The sequence below is a fragment of the Talpa occidentalis genome, unplaced genomic scaffold (assembly GCF_014898055.3).
Source record: "Talpa occidentalis isolate TD23 unplaced genomic scaffold, MPIMG_talOcc4v2.1 talOcc4.15, whole genome shotgun sequence".
NCBI classification, from domain to species: domain Eukaryota; kingdom Metazoa; phylum Chordata; class Mammalia; order Eulipotyphla; family Talpidae; genus Talpa; species Talpa occidentalis.
This window is the reverse complement of record NW_023601543.1, coordinates 70,692,483-70,711,609: the sequence shown is the minus strand read 5'-3', so window position 1 is coordinate 70,711,609 and position 19,127 is coordinate 70,692,483. Positions and strand designations below refer to the sequence as shown.

The 19,127-nt window shown below is 42.0% G+C and overlaps 1 protein-coding gene across 1 annotated transcript in view; it reads right to left on the bottom strand.

Moving 5' to 3' along the window:
* Positions 1-19,127, bottom strand: part of DMD (dystrophin) — a 1,988,221-nt gene that overhangs the window by 80,055 nt on the left and 1,889,039 nt on the right. The window contains 3 exon segments of the mRNA XM_054695791.1: positions 2,082-2,167; positions 5,219-5,420; positions 17,777-17,851. Of these exon segments, the coding sequence (XP_054551766.1) occupies positions 2,082-2,167; positions 5,219-5,420; positions 17,777-17,851 (363 nt within the window).

Sequence of the window (19,127 nt, the reverse complement as noted above, 5' to 3'; positions counted from 1 at the left end):
AACTCAATTCCAGTACCAGTTCTCCAGAAGATCCAATATTGCCACTGAGAGCCCATTTCTAAATTTCTGCTGATCTGGACCATTATTTTTATGGAGCAAGTTAATTATATGCACAGACAGACAGACAGACACACACACACACACACACACACAATCACCAAATATAAACTACAGCCCTACAAGAAGTGCAAACTTACAGTACTGACACACTTGAATCTTTCCTAAGCTAGAATACAATTCTTTGGGAAATGATTTTCCATGGAGGATGCAACCTTTATCAAAAAGAAAGTATTTTAGCATTAAGGGTCGTGGAACTGGCCCAAAGCATCATCCTCTTTGAACATCAGAGATTCACAGAATGTACCAAAATTGGAACTTCATGGAATCATAGAAACACTGAGCTGTTGCTGTTTGGTGCGTCGTTGTAAACAGCTCATATCCCTGTACATTGTCACTGATTTAATATGTATCTGCCTTTTGGGCTGAAGAATGATATCCCCTCGAGGGCAGGGACATTTGGATGAATGTGTATTGGGAGTGTCTAAAGTAGAACAGCAGTACCTGATGACTAGCAGGTACCCAGTTCAGTGGGTTCAAGACTGAATAAATATCCCAAACACTTGCAAGCCATGTTTTGTTCTCAGCAATGAAATCATTCAAATCATACCTTGTGTTCAAATAAAAGTTGCCCCAAATGTAAATTCAGCAAAGCCTTTCCTACTCATTAGCTTTAAACTCTACGATATTAAATATTTTGTAATGTGATATCTACTATGGCAGTAACAAAAATGAGATCTCACACACAGCCTTTTACCATCTCTCCAACACACACACACACACACACACACACACACACACACACAGATCTTCTTTGCAAAATTATGAGTTATTTTTACATGCCCAGTTTGGAGTTAATTTTTTTTTGTGTTCTCTCTTAATAGTTACTTGAAACATAGGCACAAAGATCCCTTGATGATTCCATTTTGTATCACAAGGGGCTAGTACTATACCATCGATAAGGTTAGATTATAAAGTAACCCAGGATAAGTAACTACAATATTTACATGAGGAAACCCACAGAAATACTATGTTATCCAAAGCACCTCTTCACATGGTTAACAAAGCGGTTCGGTATTTTTTCCTTTGGTTCTTAGGCTGAGAAAACTCAAGTGGAAACATTAACAGGGAGAGCTAACAGGGTTTGTGTATTCTGTGGCTGACTCCTAGGGGGGAACTGAGCAACAGCACACAGAGTGGCTTTGGAACAACTCGATCTCTTTTATCTCCTGCCTGCCCTTATGCGCAGCACATCTCATCCCTGTGTGGCTAGGCCTTAAGGGAAGAGAGAAAATACACGATAGACTACGTTTGTTTAATGGTCCTACCGCAGAAATTTCTTAGAAGCCTGTATAGGGGGAAATCAAGTATGGTCCTTCACAATGGAAATGGATGCTGCTTCCTCATTCTCTACCTTAAGCCATCTAGCACGTGCTTTTAATTTGGGTCTAAAATTTTATGCAGAAGAACCCAGTGGCTAATCAGAAGGAAATTCTGCAAGGTTGCTTTTACCCTGTAGAAAACAGCAAACCTATCTGTCTTTCAAATAATAAAATTTTCGTCATGTCACAGAATTGGATATGTCAGTACAAGCTGCAGTAAGGTGATTAAAAAATAAACAATGTTTCTTGAACATGAATGCTAGATAGTGTTCTCTAAATACAAATCCAAAGTCTAGGCAAGAACAGGGATTAAACCTTCCTATTTATTTTTCTGACTTATACAAAAGGGTTAGGAAATCAGACTTTATCCCCGGGGAACATGTGTTTTATTCAGACACAGTCAATGTAACATAAAATAATACTCGGACTGGAGAAGTTAATCCTCGTTCTCCATTTAAATACCTGCAATTTAATGTTTGACAGGGAATGGCACACACCAAATTTTATGATACTCTAAAAGCAGTTGTACATCTTACATGAAGAACCTTCTGTCAAATAAGAACATTATGTCATTCCCCATTGAGAACTGAGGTAATTAGCCAACATTAATAAAAGAATACAGAGTTAATATACATGACTTACATCTGTACTTGTCTTCCAAATGTGCTTTACACAGAGAAATGATGCCAGTTTTAAAAGACAGGACTCGGATCCTCCCCGTTCGTCCCCTATTAGGAATAATCAAACCAGAAAACAATTACCGTTACTAGAGCAGATGGTAAACGCTTCCTAGTCAAGAAGAAAGCCTTGAGAATGGGGACTCTTAGCCCCTCTTTTATTGTGATCTTTAAGGACTTTTGTGACTTCACTATCTATTTGGCTGACGACCTAGAATGAGATGGAAATTTGGTCAGCTCGACCAATGAATATTTCCCAAATTTTCAATTCTTAAAAGCTCTTACTTGAACTGTAAAAGTAGGTCTACAAGAAATAGGGGGAAAGAAAATCTCCTTCTATTCATCCATGACGAGCCACCTGGGTTTCAGTCAGTCAGAGGAAGAATTGCTACCAGGCACTTAGCTATTTTGGTTACTGAAGCAAATTACCTACTTTGGTTAGTGAAGCCAAAAAAATTCCCAGCAACTCACGGCTCTCCTCTCAACACTCTTAGATTTTCATCAGATTGCCCCTTATTGAGAAGAAAATTAATCACTTCAGGCCACATGACACATAGTATAAAATGTGAACATTTATCTCCATAAGAAAAATGATATACTCCATAGAGCGCATTCAAATACATGCTCTTACAGAGCAATTTAAAAATAACCTATTGCTATATCAAAGTTTTAATATATGTATGCTTTCTCTTTACACATAAAGCAGAAATACAGCATTCTGCATAACGAATTTATGGGTAAGTACATTCTATCCATGGCGTGGGGGAATGAAGGTAAGAATGAAAGGTTTTTATTTTGTAGAAAATGTCAGTATTTTGTAATGGAAAGCAACTGACCCTTAGTTCTGTGTTTTGTTTTTTTTTTTAAGCAACTGAACCTTATGCCTCAGGTTTAAAAAAAAAAAAAGATTTTTAGCCTAATTCTTCCATCTAGCACCTCAGAATTGCAAAGAATATTTCCAAATTGGGGGGATGGGATGTGCTCAGTGAACGACATGCTCAATTTCAACTGGTACAACTCAGTAAATCCTTTAATCCAGCAGAAATCCTGGATCCTAATGCATTAATAAATTTCCTAGACTACTGGAAGGTTTTCTTCTCTTTTTCTCTCTCTAAAAAGGGCAAATCAAAGTTGAACAAATAAACACTGTCATAGAATATGGTACAGTAAGTCAGGTCTTCAAGACGCTAAAACTGTCCCCATATACTTTGGAGGTAGGTAGAAAGGAAGTTATATAGTTAGAATCCATTCACATGTCATCTGCAAAGTCAACGGTGCCAAAAAATACTTGGGGGAAAGATGTGAACACAAACCATCATCAAAGCAAATGTAAGTATAAGCTACAATCGGCATGCAGTATGTTCAAGAACTTTGTATATAATTAATTAGCAGAATTCAATATCCTCGTGGTCTTGGGATGTTAAAAGCCATGCCTTATTCAAAATGGCAATGAAAAAAAAAAAGGTAAACTTTTTTTTGAACATTTTTTTCACAGCCATTTATTTACTTATTTATTTATTTTAAAGATTTATTTATTTATACAAGCACTGGGTACAGTCAGAAGCGCGGGAGGGTGAGAGAATTCACCAGAGCCAGAGCGGGGAGCAGAGCAGGCAGACTGACGAAGTACACTGCTGAGGGGAGCAGCGGGCGGCAGGAGAGGTCTGCGCGCCATGTGGGACCCTCCTCCGGTGGCCGGGGAGCAGCCGGGGATCGAACCGGCACTGCAGAGGCTGCGGGCAGCTTCACAACCCAGCGGTCAACCGCTGCGCCACCGGGGAGGCCCGCCATTCATTTATTTACACATTCTTCTTGACCCAGTGACTGTAATAATTGCTGTATTCCAAAAGGCTTAATCTAAGTTAATCACAACTATTTAAAAACATATTTTAACTTTGTAACAAAACATATTTTTCACTGACTTAATGTCCGTTCTTCATGAAATAACACATTTTTTCCTAATTGCACTAAGGAATTTGTGGCGAAGTCTTATTACCATTTAAAATATGTCGAGTATATTAACAAATTCCATGCATTCATTTCATTTTATTTGTATTCCATATGATCATTTTTTCTGAGTTTTAAAATTTTTTTGTTTTTTAATTTTGTATATTTTTTATATCATTTTTCATTTTTGCACAATGTATGCATTTTCTTCTTGGTTATAGTCCCCGTACAATTCCCACTCCCCTTGCTTTGATCCTACTCCCTCATCCCTGCCACCCCTCCCCCATAGTGTATCTCTGGTTTATAGTTGCTTGTTGATAAAAAGGTGTAATTTTAATCAAGGCAGTGGCACAAGTTTATGACAAAGGCAAAAGGTAACTCCTTTCAGAAAACCTCCCCAGATTTCCAAATGGGGTATGTTCACATAATGGGGCATGCAGCAATTTTGAGGTCTAAGGAGAATTCAGTCAAAATGAAGACCCATTGCTTTTGCTACCCTCTTCAATTGTCTTCATTAAGCTTAAGACAACAATTAGTCCTGGGACTATGTGTGCAATCCAGAAGAAATGAACAGCTGCCCTGGAAACCAGAGAGATGAATAGAGGTGCCAAGCTGAAACTTCATAAAACCTTATTAAAAAAATAGTCTTCAGTCTGAGGAGCTGAGTTTGTTGCCTGAAGGGCTTCTTTTCATTTTGTTGGGTTTATCAATTCATAATCGGCTGCAAAAATCTCCTGTGTATCAGGTACCACTATTCAGACCTGGTGACGGGTGTGCTGCCAGGGAGAAGGAGCCGCCCCAGGAGTGGATGGAGGAACGCAAATTACACAAGCAAGAAGGGGAACAACCGAGGGCTACACGTGGACTCATTCTACTGTTTGAAAAATGAGTATCTCAAGGTTTTGTTTGTTTTCTAATCTGAGAGCAATCTACGTTCTAGCGCTTACCTCCAAGCTTATCAAAATATATTCAGCTCCAATAAATGCAGAAATGATTTATCAGTGATGGCATCTGGGGTCACACAGCTTCATGAAACTTTCATTGTGAGGACCCTATTTCTAGACTGGGGCCCTGTTGTGATGCTAATTACACCTTTGCCACTTCTGTAACCTAAGCCTCCTGTGGCAGAGTCTGCAAAAAGCTGGGCATACGTACGTATCATAAACATTCAGCAGCCAGTTGAGACACATATCCACGCAGAGAGGGACGTTGACCAGATTGTTGTGCTCTTGCTCTAGGCGATCATAAATGGTGGTCAGACAATTAATGATCTGCAGGATGTCCATGGGCTGGTCATTTTGCTTGAGGTTGTGCTGGTCCAAGGCATCGCACGCAGCTGACAGGCTCAAGAGATCCACTGCAAAAGCCACATAAAATCACCAATGATTCAGAGGGGGAAAATCTTTCTTTTGCTATTTATTCTTTTCATTTGAGAATCCTGGTCGGGTTGTCTTCTACCCTTTAGTATTTGTTCTTTGTGAACAGAGTCATTTCCGCGTATATAAGAGGGGAAAAGAAAACCCCTGTGTTACTAAAGATTTTGAAAGCGTTCCCGACAACACTCTCTTGTATTAGTTTTAGAGGTCAGTTAGACTAATCTGTATGGTTAGGGCTGTGTAAACTCTACTTGCAGCTATGCATTCATAATCATTAAGGCTCTTTCTCCTTGAAATATCAGTTACCTCACAATCTCATTGCTACTTAACATTAGGTGAAAAATAATCAACTTCATTAAAATTTTCTACACCGAAACTAAACTATAATCTATTGAGTTTTCAGATCTCAGGCTCACTTATTTCTCCTTTCACCTTCAAATTGTATTTTACAATGTACTTTTTGAGTCCTCGAAGAATTTTTCCAAAACTGGGGGGTGGGGGGGGACTGGCTTGATATGAGGTATTATTTAAACACATATGCTGAAAGACAGAAATTTAGCACAAGTGAAATCTCAACTTTGTCCAGCATCAGCAAATCACAAATTCCCAAGTGTTATGGACGGTGGCATTTCTCTGAAGCCAATTTATTAGCCAAATCGGATATGCAACAGCACTGCTCTTGTAACACCTTGACACCTAAGGTCTGGTCTGAACTCTCAGTTCTTTGAGAAAAGGAATCAATGATAATTAAGTAAATCTCTCACGCAGCAAGTGGGAAAGAGGGAATACAATATAAATGTAACTGCTGCAGATGAACAGCTCACCAATAGTACTAAATAGAGACAAACGTGAAGCCTCCATGTATTTTACTAGTTGTGGCGAGTTGTAATCAAATGTTAAGAAAACAACAACTGATGTAGTACATGTTTTTCTCTTTCTTTTTTTTAAAAAAGATTTATTTATTTATTTATTTATTTATTTATTTATTTATTTATTTATAAATACTAGAACTGGGGTACAGGTCAGATGCGCGGGAGGATGAGAGGATTCACCAGAGACAGAGCAGGGAACAGAACAGGCAGACTGAAGAAATACACTGCTGAGGGGAGCAGCGGGCGCGGCAGGAGAGGTCTGCTGCGCCACGTGGGACCCAGGCTGGTAGGCCGGGATTGAACCAGCGCTGCAGAGGCTGTGGACAGCTTCACAGAGCGGCGCTCAACCGCCTGTGCCACTAGGGGAGGCCCATGTTTTTCTCTTTTAGTAAAGAAAAAATGGTAACCTTCAAAGTTTCCCTGGAAGCATGAAGGACACCCGATGGTGGAAGTGAGAGGATTTTCTCCTTTGTCTTTCATCCCAAAAAGTAAGGGTCTGTTTTCCCAAAATGCCCTGGACTAATCAGATTCATGAGATTAAAATAAAGGCGCTTTTCCTTTTGCATAAAAAAAAAACTCTAAATGCATGGGCCTCCATGGTGGTCCAAGGGGTAAGTCTCAGCCCTATGAAGCTGTTAGCAGCCACTGCAGCACGAGTTCGATCCCTGGCCAGGGAGCTACCCACGTGGCGCAGCAGACGTCTCCTGTTTCACTCACTGCTCCCCTCAGCAGTGTATTTCAGTTAGTTTGCCTGTTCTGCTCCCCACTCTGCCTCTGGTGAATCCTCTCACCCCCCACACCTCTGTATGCATAAATAAAATAAATTTAAAAATACTCTGACCATGGGCCTCCCCGGTGGCGCAGCGGTAGAGCGCTGGGTTGCGAAGCTGCCCGCGGCCTCTGCGGCGCCGGTTCAATCCCCGGCTGCTCCCCGGCCACCGGAGGAGGGTCCCACATGGCGCGCAGACCTCTCCTGTCGCCCGCTGCTCCCCTCAGCAGTGTACTTGGGTCCTTCTGCCTGCTCTGCTCCCCGCTCTGGCTCTGGTGAATTCTCTCACCCTCCCGCGCTTCTGACTGTACCCAGTGCATGTATAAACAAAACAAACAAACAAGCAAACAAATAAATAAAGAAAAACATGCCTCTATTAAAAAAAAAAAAAATACTCTGACCATAAGGACTTAACCAAGCTGAGACATTGTATAATGTGAAAGAAAGGAAGCTAATGTGACTTGAGGGAGGGAAGGGGGAAAATGAATCAAGGATTAAAAAATAACACGGGTAGGCAGAGGACGTGAGAAGGCGAAGGCCCAGCCGGACTGCAGGAGAAAGAGCGAGGCATGGACAGAAGGACTCACATTCATTCTGTCCAGTGTGCTGGCCTTGCTTCCAGGACACAATTTCCAGTGCAGGTAGGGAGAACATTTAGTCACCCAGCACACCGTTCCCATTAGCGGGAGAGAGGAATGGATTCCTCCAAATACTAATATACCCCACATATTTCTGTATTGAAGGAATGTATGGGTGCCTTGCCACTTTTCTGCTATTTTCTTTCCTGTGCCTGTCTTAATAAATATTTTGCTTTATAGCCAAGGATATAAGAACCAAGAAGTGAGCATTTTTAGACTACTTTTGTGTTAAGTGTCTAATTTCCCTATGAGATGGAAACAAACAGTAAAAATGCATGAGCTTGTTTTTATCGGGTCTATTCTTATCTGTGTACAGGTGAATGGGTAACACGCAAAATAGAAAATCCAGAGTATAAATAGCTCCAAAGGGGAGCAAAGCAATTGCTCTAAAATAACAGGAGCAGAAGGTGACACTGTTAGGAGAGAAATACTGTGCAATGTGCTCTGCTAGAACCGGATGTGGTTCAACACCAGAACGATCCCTCATAGAAGACTGGAGAATAAATTTCCCCAAACAAACCTATCAAATGGAATTCCACTTTTATGGAACAATTCTTCAAAGACTTGTTTAGGTATACATAACTGATACTAGGAATTTGAAAAGACATAGGGAAATTGATAGGCACAATTTAATTGCCACCCAGACTTACACTTACTGTTCAAAACGAGCATTTGAAAGAACAGGTTGAGATTTTTTTACTGAAACATTAAACATAATGATTGGCTGTTTCTTGAAGCCTCAACAAGCAACCAACAGATAAATTTTATGCAACTGTCCTTTCAGTTCATGCTAGGAATTTCCATTTAGAGAGAAAAAAACATATATCCCCTTCAGTGTATTTGCTAAGGAATATATTTCAAAACTATGGAAAAATCCAAGTGTGGTCTAGTTAAGCTTCTTTCAAAAAAATTCACAATGGAGGATGCTATAGCTTTTGACACCAATGAAGTACAGGGGCCATTTGATGGGCCCCTCTGGTATGAGGGTTACTGGGGTGACCTTATTTGCTGTGCAGGAAAAAACAGAAACTGGAAGGAGGGAGACCTAATCCCAGGAAGCCACTGAAGCCAACTGAAGCGCTGGTTTCGCCTGATCCTCTCCCTGTTCTTTCCAGTGCTAACTCTTTCTTTCCACATATGCCACCAGTGAGCTGAGGCAGAATTTGTGTGTCTTTTAGGGAATCCCAGTCATTGAAAGCTAGAAAGCACCTTTAGAATCACTCTCCACTTGGGAACGCTGACCTCAGAGGTAAGGCCACTTGCTCTGGGTGTTACGGCAGGACACCCAAGTTTGTCCATTATTCGTGGAGGCACATACTGCAAAGCAGAAAGTGACTAACAGAAAATAGCCTTATAGACTTTACAGGATAAGAAAACCATCCTACACCCCCTCCTAGAACAGTGGAAGAAAAAAGCTAAAGCAAAAAGTTGATTAGAAAAGCCCCATGGTGCCTATACAATCCAAGCTTATCCATGGGTCACCGTAAGATTCTGTTAATATATAAATAATCCTGTGACCAGGGCTTCCGTGGCAGCGCAGGGGTGAAGTCTCAGCACTGTGAAGCTATCAGCAACCACCACAGCACAAGTTTGATCCCCAGCCAGTGAGATAACACACCTGGTGCAGCAGACCTCTCCTGTCTCGCCTGCTGCTCCCCTCAGCAGTGGATTTCAGTGGATCCGCCTATTCTGCTCCCCACTCTGTCTCTGGTGAATCCTCTCAAGCCCCAGCACCTCTGGCCTATACCCCAGCTCTTGTATGCACAAATAAATCTTTTTTTAAAAAGATTTATTTATTTATTCATTTATACAAGCACTGGGTACAGTCAGAAGCGCGGGAGGGTGAGAGAATTCACCAGAGCCAGAGCGGGGCGCAGAACAGGCAGACCGACGAAGTACACTGCTGAGGGGAGCAGCGGGTGGCAGGAGAGGGCTGAGCGCCATGTGGGACCCTCGCCCGGTGGCCGGGGATCGAACCAGCGCTGCAGAGGCTGCGGGCAGCTTTGCAACCCAGCGCTCAACCACTGCGCCACAGGGGAGGCCCTCACAAAAAAAAATCTTTTAAAAAATAATCCCGTAACCTAACTCCTGCGGATAGAGAAAGGTGTAGGGGGCAGGGGGCATGGTGGGATAGCTGCTCTGTGTTTGCTGACACTTTTGCCCAAACCAATAGGTGCCTATGGGAACAGGAGACTGTTGTTGAAATGCACCATTCTATAGGCACTGTACTTTCAAGGCTGAAGGACATTCCAAGCAAATATTTGCACAGCAAGAAAGTCAATGCACTTTGATGTCGTTATCTGTGCCATGAGGGTTAATTCCAGAGGCTCTGGAGTTGGCATGAGATGTTGTGCTAAAATAGCTACACAGTGCAGGTCTTGATCAAAGCTATGTGAGGTCACTTACTGTGCTGACGTGTGGCTGCGGTGTAGAGGTTATCATCCCAGTTTCACTGCTAGCAGAAACACTGGCCATTTTTACCTGGCCTTGGTGAGACCCGTAGAAGCCACTGGGTTTGGCAGTAGCTATGTAGAAGACTATGCGTAGATGACCAGTAAGCTACAAGAGACCCTGGCTCAGACTCCTGGTTTCCAAAGTGGTTTGTGCAGTGGTTCTTGATCCAAGGGAACAAAGTGCATTCCGGTGCAGCCCTTACTCAGGGGGCACTTGGAGCTCGCACCTGGCCTCTGCAGACCAGGTGTGCATTGAGATAGCCTGCGGTGGGGGTGCATGTCCCAGCTTCATGTTAGAATACTGCAGCCGTTTCCTGCAGGGAGCTGCCAATTTGCAAGCACTGTCACATGGGTCTGCAATTCCTCCTTAGCAACAGAGCCTAACTGCCGTCACAGGGCAATTCGTCACAGGGCAATTCGTGTCAGACTTGAGTCTGTTTACAAGACCCCTGCCTCATTTTCAGCTAAAAATATGATGAAGGCACTATTTACAAAGAAAAAAAGGTGATTCTGATAAAAGGGATGAAAATGAGCCGTTGATGCTGGATGCCACACTATCCTTGTTTGAAGTAGCACAGGCTTTGAAATTGGTTCTTGATAATGCCACTTTCTAGTGGAATTTGGAAATAGCAGAACTTGATCCTCAGGAGCTAGTAAATTGAATGAAAGGGGGTGGCAAACTGCTGGCAGGTCTGCCCAAAATCCAGCTCCTTGGTTGTCTAGCAAAAGCGTGGATTTCGGATGTTCTCCTCTTGTGCTTCTCCTTCTCCTTGCCTGGTCTGCAGGTGGAGGTCCCAGCAAAGGAACTGGGCAGCGTTTGCTTTTGAGCAACGGGCTACCCCGGGCAGGCCAATTACAATTCAAAAGATAACTCAAGTGGGGAACTTGGAGGTATTCCCTACTTTACCACAATTTTGTTTTTCAGCACCACACTTCCTAGAGTCCTGATGGGGACTACAAATAAGTTTCAAAGGCTGGTAATACCCTGAAACAAGATATCACGGCTATTAGCTGGCATGTAAGGGCAAGGATTCTGCAGGGACTGATGATGTGGATAACTCCTTCCCCACACCTCACCTAACTGGGACTGTCGCAAACTTTTTTGTGACCTAGTGGACAAGATAGACCCATTTTTTTCTGTATTGATCCAATCTGATGCCTTATAATTGGGAAGGAATGGAAGGGGAAGTCCTGGCATGTCTTTCTTGCTACCAATTCAATATGAACCAGCCCAGAAACCAAGGGACATACTTCATGTGTGGGTGGGGGAGTTTTAGAATAAAATTAATAAGGAAGAAAGGTAAGATGTTTGCTAAAGACAAGAAAGCCACCAAACAGGTGTTAAAAAAGGGGGAATCTAACGTAATCTCTGTGCCTAGAAAGAGATTTTGAATGAGAGAATAATATGCTCCCTTAGCTATGACTCAGATGCCCTTTGAAAGAGCCAAGCAGGGAGCAGGGCAGTGGCCAATCTATCAAGGGCACTGGATGAAGCGATGCGCATTGTCACCGTGGCCATGAATTCTCAGAGCAATACTAAAGTGGTTATGCCTTTGGGCGGTTTCACAGATAGATCAGTTATTAAGGACCTGTGTCTGAAAGCACTCTTTGGGAACATTTACCCAGTGCATTCTGGAGAACACCGACTTACAGTCATCTTAATGAACTTTGTATGGCCATTAATTGTGAAGGATTAAGTGATATATTGGGTATCAGGTGGAAAGACTTATCTGCTATAATTCTCATCTGTCATAATATCATGTGCAAAGAAGACCATACTGGTTTGCCCTGTTATTGTTTGAAAAAAGTCACAAATAGGTGGAGAAACAATAGGGCAGTTTGATCACAGAGGAAGAATTAAATTTAATTTGGTGGGCCTACTTTCCCGAGATTGAAAAGCCAAAAATTTGATGTAGATGGTCACAGAGATTTCAGTGGCACACCCAAACCCAAATCCCTTTAGGAGTGGCTACTAGTCTTAGGCTCTTATCCTGGGAGAGTCAACACGCTAGTGTCTCAAATTTATTTCTAGTTATATAGAAGATACTTGTATGCAAGGGCAACGCCATGTCTGGTAGATCAAAGAGCATGGCACCACTTGAAACCCAAAGCCCTCAGGAAAATTGGGAATTGGGCTAGGAATACCTGGCCAGGTAGAACTTTGAATGAGAAAAGACCTAGTGTAAAGAGAGCACTTGCAGGGCATCCAATTCCAGAAGAAACGGAAGGAACAGGACATTCAAGGTACTTTCTAATAACTTCGGTATCAGGAGCTTGATATTAATGAAGTATTATTAATACTATTATTATTCTTTCCCTAGTGCGCAACTCATGGGCATTGGGTAGATTTTAAACAGAATTGCAGTGTTTTCCCCTGGGGATCGTGAAGTTTCCTGTTATGGAACCCCCTCTCCATTTTTGGCCCCTAATTGTCAAACCATGAAAGCTAAGAATATGAATGTAGTTAGTTCAGTTACATCCTCAAGATGTTTTGAAATCTGAAATAACAGAGACACAGCCTTTGACCTATGTGAAAACTAATACATGGTATATGGGAAAGTAGATTTTGGCAGGGGGAGGGAGAAAGTAATTACACTGGGGGTCTCTTGCCTTGAGGCAGGCTGCAGCTGTGATCCACAGCCTGACTTTAATGCTGTTGCCTTAGTGGAGGCTTTCCCTGCGATAGTCTCCATCTGTAAGTCATATTATTGGGGGTGTCCCAGCCTTCTTAGGCAACTTAACCTAATGCCACCCTTGGTGTGCTCCCAAAAGATGAGGTGCATTTACCAAGAAGGAAGCACACTTTTCACTTGGTTTGTGATAGTGAAGGTGTGTCTGGCTGCTGTGACTTTATTCAAATGACTTCAGGCTGTGCAAAATCTCTCTGCTCTGTGATGTAGTTGCTGAACAGAAGCAAATTGTTCTCTATTCCTTGTTTGCAGAGTATTTGTCACATTTATCAACTGCAGTATATTTAGTCCTATGGTTTGGGCTCTCTCCAACCCACCACACGCTAATAAACCAAATGCACGTGCTTTGTTAAGTGCACTTTTATTCCTGCTCTTAGAAGTTGGTTGTATTTTTAATTTTAGATGCCTCACACCCAAGGAAGATCATCAGAAAGACAGAAGGAGAAAGAAAAAGCTTAGATTATCTTGCTCGTAACTTTCAGTGGGTTACCAGCCCTATTAACCAGCTAATAAATCCTTCTTACCAAGATTTTCTTTTTGTCTCTGCTTTTCTGTCAGGTTTAATTTTCATTCACAATGCGTTCAAAGGCCGTACAGAGTCATGCAACATTAAACCGATTACCAACTGGGGACATTACAGGCCAGTAGTAAACTCGCGACATAAATAGCAAATTCTCTATCGTGGATAAAATTGTGTTATTTGGGTTTCTGGAATATTGAAGCTTTGATGAAGTGAAAAAAAAAAAAAAACCAAGAACAAGTGCTTTATGGCCATAGCACTGCATATTTTCTAAGGTATCTGTAATTCAAACTCTTCACTGGCATCAGGAAATCACTAAGATAACATCATTAATTTTCATTAAAGTAAGAGTTGGTAGAAGCCACCTTTGGTTGGAAAGCTAGCCAGGCCAAGTTCTATTTGCCTGCACCACAGACAATAGCTCTTTATCATGGCTTTGCAGAGAGATATGATGGAAAGGCCGGAAGATAAACATAAGCAAATATAAAATTGAGGGGAAGTTCTTAAATTATCTATTGAGCAGTTCATTAGGTAATGTGACCACACATGTTTTCAATAGTAAAAACATTCATGAACTCTTCATACCATATGCATACCACACAAGAAACCCTCCTGGCATTCTTGAGCATCCAGTATTTAATTTAGATAAAAACATCCTAATTTTGCAGATCTTTTCAAACATGAGGGAAGTCACGCTCAGAAAGGGAATGCTGAGAACTTCATCTGCTTCAAAGTGAGAAATCCTGCACTCTCCACACACAACTGAACTTCGCGATGAGGTTATAACCTTAAATGGGCAAAATTGTTGATGATATCAAATTTCCTCGTTTCCCCATGGTTTATCAGAAGTGTTAACATAAATTGAAATGACAATGAGACACATGTGAAGAGAACCACTTTTTAACAGCAGAACTGAAGGGAGAAGTATGCAAAGCGGCAGTCACCAAAAAGTCCTCCATCTTGTTTCTGCACATTTTCCTAGGCTAACCTGGAACAGGTGATTACCTCTTTGGAACATCTAGGATCTCACAGAATATACTGTCACTATAGCGCTTCCAAATAGCCATTTCTTAATTACCCTGAGATGAGGCTAGGCCCCAAGAAAGAGACAGATGACTTTCTCCATCCTGCCTTCTGACTCTGCCCTTCCCAAACTGCCTCTTTCCAGCCATGCTAATATTAACAGGTCCCTAAGGAAATCTTCGGCCTGGGGAATCCCTTAAAAGCCACTTAAACTTGGCAGCTATATAGCTGAAACCTGAGAGTTTCAGACTATAATCTAGAAGGAAACAGAAGCCTAAATTCACTTTCATTCATGCATCCATTCCATGAAAACATATTAAGGCCTCTTCTGTGCCAGGCAGAATTTTTGCTAAGTATTGGAGAGACTAAGATCAAGAAGCCACTCTCTCCTTGCAAATAATTCCACTTCTAGGACATTGCTTCTCCATCACCATGTAAAAAAGCACAGCAGATCAACAATGACCCTCCTTGATCAGCCAGACCCCATTCTTTAAAACTTGGCGGCCAGGGTTCAAGGCCCTTCTCTTCCCTCAGCTCTGGCCCAATGCTGGATGATTCCACATCGGTAGGGACACCTCCAGCACCACTCGCGCCTCTCAGTTCCTCAACTTCCTATTTCATCTCCATGGAAATTCACATCCATTCCACTTCTGCCATCCACTCAAATGGCCACGGCCATGGCCTATTCACCGGAACTGCTCCACTTCTGAAATCATGCTTGCGTGTATGCTCCTCTCTCACCACAACTTCTTGGCCTCCCAGTTACTTCCATGCTGCTCTTTCCTCTACCCACTGAATTGGCTGCCTCTTGATCCTTCTACCTCCCAATCACCACCTCCAGCTGAATTCATAGCATCTCCTACCTAAGACAGATTTGACAAATATCACTTTTACCACTTAACCAGTCTTTTGCCTAAATCCTCACTTCTCTTGCCCAGCTGTCCTCTGCCCACCCTGGGATGGAACCATCTGGCTCCTGACGGCTGCGTGTGCCTGGAGAAATATTGCACCCTTGCAGACTGGAGCTGCTGCAAAACACTCAGCGGCTCTGAGCTCGACGATGCTGCTTCTCAAATTAGCCCTGTCTCATGTTCTCCCCACAAAGGTAGATCCAACGTCGATGTTACCACCTTCCCCTGTAAACCACATAGCAACTCTCCTCCTCCTTCACACAGTAACCCCGACAAGGGTATCCTTCACCTTCCTACCAGGTCTCTTCAGTTACTTGGACCTCAACCCCACCCACCAGGGTAGAAGAGAGGTGCTCCTTCCTTCTCTTGGGCTCCAGATTACCACCTCTAGCTCCTGAGAACTCACTTTTGACTAGCTCTTCTTTTTCTTTTCAATTTTATTTTATATATATTCATATCATTTTTCATTTTTGCACAATGTATGCATTTTCATGTTAGTTATATCCCCCATACAGTTCCCACCCCCTCTTATTTTGACCCTACTCCCTCCCCCCCCCCAATAGTGTGTCTCTGGTTTATAGTTGCTTGTTGATTTTGATTTTTACTTTATTGCAATTAGTCTTCCCTGGTCCCTTATTTAAGTTTTCTAGATTCCTGCTATGAGTGAGACCATCCAGTATTTTTCTTTTTCTTTCTGGCTTATTTTGCTGAGCATGATCCCTTCCAGCTCCATCCATGTTGCTGCAAATTGCATGAGTTTATCTTTTTTGATTGCTGAGAACTCATATTTTTGACTATCTCTTCTTGAGTTAATAATTACAATCTCATCCTCTCATATCCATTTAAATAGACTATAATATCCATGTACTTTGTGGAACTACAGGCTCTTTCCATCTTCCCTCTCCCCCTCTGGCCATCCTCTGTCCTACGTATGCTATTCCTACTCTCCACTCTCCCTGATTCCTGCTCTTCACTCTCCCTGAGCGTCTATATGCTCATGATTCCTAAGGATTGCTAGAGTCTCCCTAGCTCCATCCACATCTTTATGTCCAACTCTATGGTGCAAGCTTAGATACTAAAACTGCTCAACAAGTCTCTCTCCATCAGTTATAAAACCCATACCCCATCCCATCCTTGGTCTATTATACATCCAGAATGATCTTTCAAAACGAAAATCCCCTCACATCATCCCTTCACCCAGACCTCTTGGAGGGCTCAGCACTGAGATCTAAATTCTTTATCTGGAGTTTAGAAAGCACTTCACAGTGTGCCTCCTGCTTGTCTCTCTGGAAAATATTTCATCACTGCTGTTCCCTGGACCTCTATGCCTTTGCCATGCTGAAGTATCTTCAGTTCTAAAACAAATCTCTGGACTCCAGGTCTCAGCTCATGTTATTCTTTCTGACTAGAAGACTTCTTCCTTGAGAGAGCTCTACTTTGTAATTGTCTCTTTACTTTCCCTGAGGGTGCCCACAAAACCTGGAGATAAAAGACAGTATCAGGACCTTCCTGGTGGCGCACCATGAAGCAATCCACAGACTCTGCAGCATAAGTTCGATCCCCGGCTGGCTAAGGAGCTACCCACCTGGCGCTGCAGACCTCACCTGTCTTGCCCGCTGCTCCCCTCAGCAGTGTATTTCAGTCAGTCTGCCTGTTCTGCTCTGCACTCTGTCCCTGGTGAATCCTCTCATCCCTTGCACCTCTGGCCTATACCCCAGTTCTTGTATGCATAAATGAAAATAAATCTTTAAAAAAACTCAGATTGTAGACAATCCTGAAAACTTCACATATATTCACCCTGTGCACTCCCTGTATATCCCTCCTTGAGATTCTAAGTTCTAACAGGGTAGGAACTCGTCTGTTTTATGATCATACCAATGCACGAAAGCACTCAAACATTAGACCATAGTTCACTTTATTGATAACACTTATATAAACTATCTGTTAAAAAGATAGAGCCACATGACACTTCAGAATGTTCCCTCTCATGTATAATATTTAGCAAAAGTCAAAAACCAATTCTGTCATCTTTCTCTCACAGCATTCATCTGAACATTAGCATGCAAGCTAATCAACCACACACATCTGTGAACTTCAGTTTGAATAAGGCAGCCACAGTCTCCTAATACTAAATACATTTTGGAAGAAGAGGAAAAATAAGAAACGAGGGAGAGAATTCAAATCTTCTAAGATAATTCTCCATGCTAATGCCATTAACCACACAAGAAAAATGGTCAACAACTTATAAATTCAACATCAGTAGTTGAGGAACCATCATATAACAAGAATCTAGCATATATTAGGTAAAAGATACTTTAAAAAATGGATTCTATGTTATAATTGGACTTTTGTCGGCTATTTCTCACTTCTCTAAGTGAAAATAGCAGAACCCACCTTTTTTTTTTTTTTTTTTTAAGGAAAGAGTAAGTATCAAGATCTTTAAGTACTGATTAGTACTTACAGCAAAGGGCCTTCTGCAGCCTCCGGAGCTTCATTGCAGTCCTATAAGCTGAGAACCTGACATTATTCAGGTCAGCTGAAGGGAAAAAAGGAGGGAAAACAAAGATCATTTGTTATTTCATTAGAAAGCACAGACAAAAACTCCCAATGATTTGCCAACAAACAACAAAAATTGGCTAGCAAAGAAAAATCTCTTGCATATGCCTCAAGTTTTGGGAGGTGAAATTCTGTCAATGTGGGGAAAGAAGATAACATCTTCTTGCTCTTCTTGCTCAGTAAAGCTAAGTTCTATGAAGAATTATGGTGGCAGAGTCTGCTGGGCATTCATTCCCAAAAGGGTAAGGGCCAGCCCTTCCTGCTCTCTAGACTGGAATATTGATTCTATTGGACTGAATCTTGGAGTGAATCTACCCAACATTAAGGAGAACAAGAAATACATTAAGAAAATAGCTATGAGGACTTAGCAAACAATCAAGCAGCAATGTGATGTTTTTCTCCGATTCTAAAAGTTAAACATGCTCGCTGGAGAAAACTTAGAAAATATAAAAGACAAATCATCCATAATCACATTACCCAAAAATATGCACTGTTAACATTTTGAGTATTTCTTGCCCAAAATATGTGTGAGAAACATTTTAAAATATTGTTTGGATTAAAACAATCATTCTAATATTCAGCATAGACTAAAAACTAAACAATTTAGGGCCGCCCCTGGTGGCGCAGCGGTTGAGCGCTGGGCTGCGAAGCTGCCCGCAGCCTCTGCAGTGCTGGTTCGATCCCCGGCCGCCCGCAAGGGTCCCACATGGCGCGCAGACCTCTCCTGCCGAGCCCACTGCTCCCCTCAGCAGTGTAGTTTGTCAGTCTGCCTGTTCTGTTCCCCGCTCTGGTGAATCCTCCCACCCTCCCACGCTTCTGTCTGTACCCAGTGCTTGTATAAATAACTAATCTTAAAAAAAAAACCCAACATTTTATACTTCTGTGGTTTCTACAGTCACCTGTTTATTAAGTCCCAACTCCTCTCACATATAAGAAGCTATATTTGGGAGATACCCTCACTCCAATCTATGCATGTCTTGATACACACAGGCTGATTTTTTTTTTTCCTAGCATTTCTATGCACTTATGTTTAGAAACCAGTTCCAAAAATCCCTTGAAGGCAAGTACTCTTCTGTCATATTTCCCAGTGACTTAATTGGAAAAAAGCAGGTATAAAACAGCTAAGGGACTGATGGACTTAATGAATAAATGAACAAAAGAATGAAAGGGAAAGCATACTGGCAAACACAACAAGCTGCCGTAATCAAATGGCACTCACAATACCAATTTTAATTGAGTAGGAGAGGTGATAATTT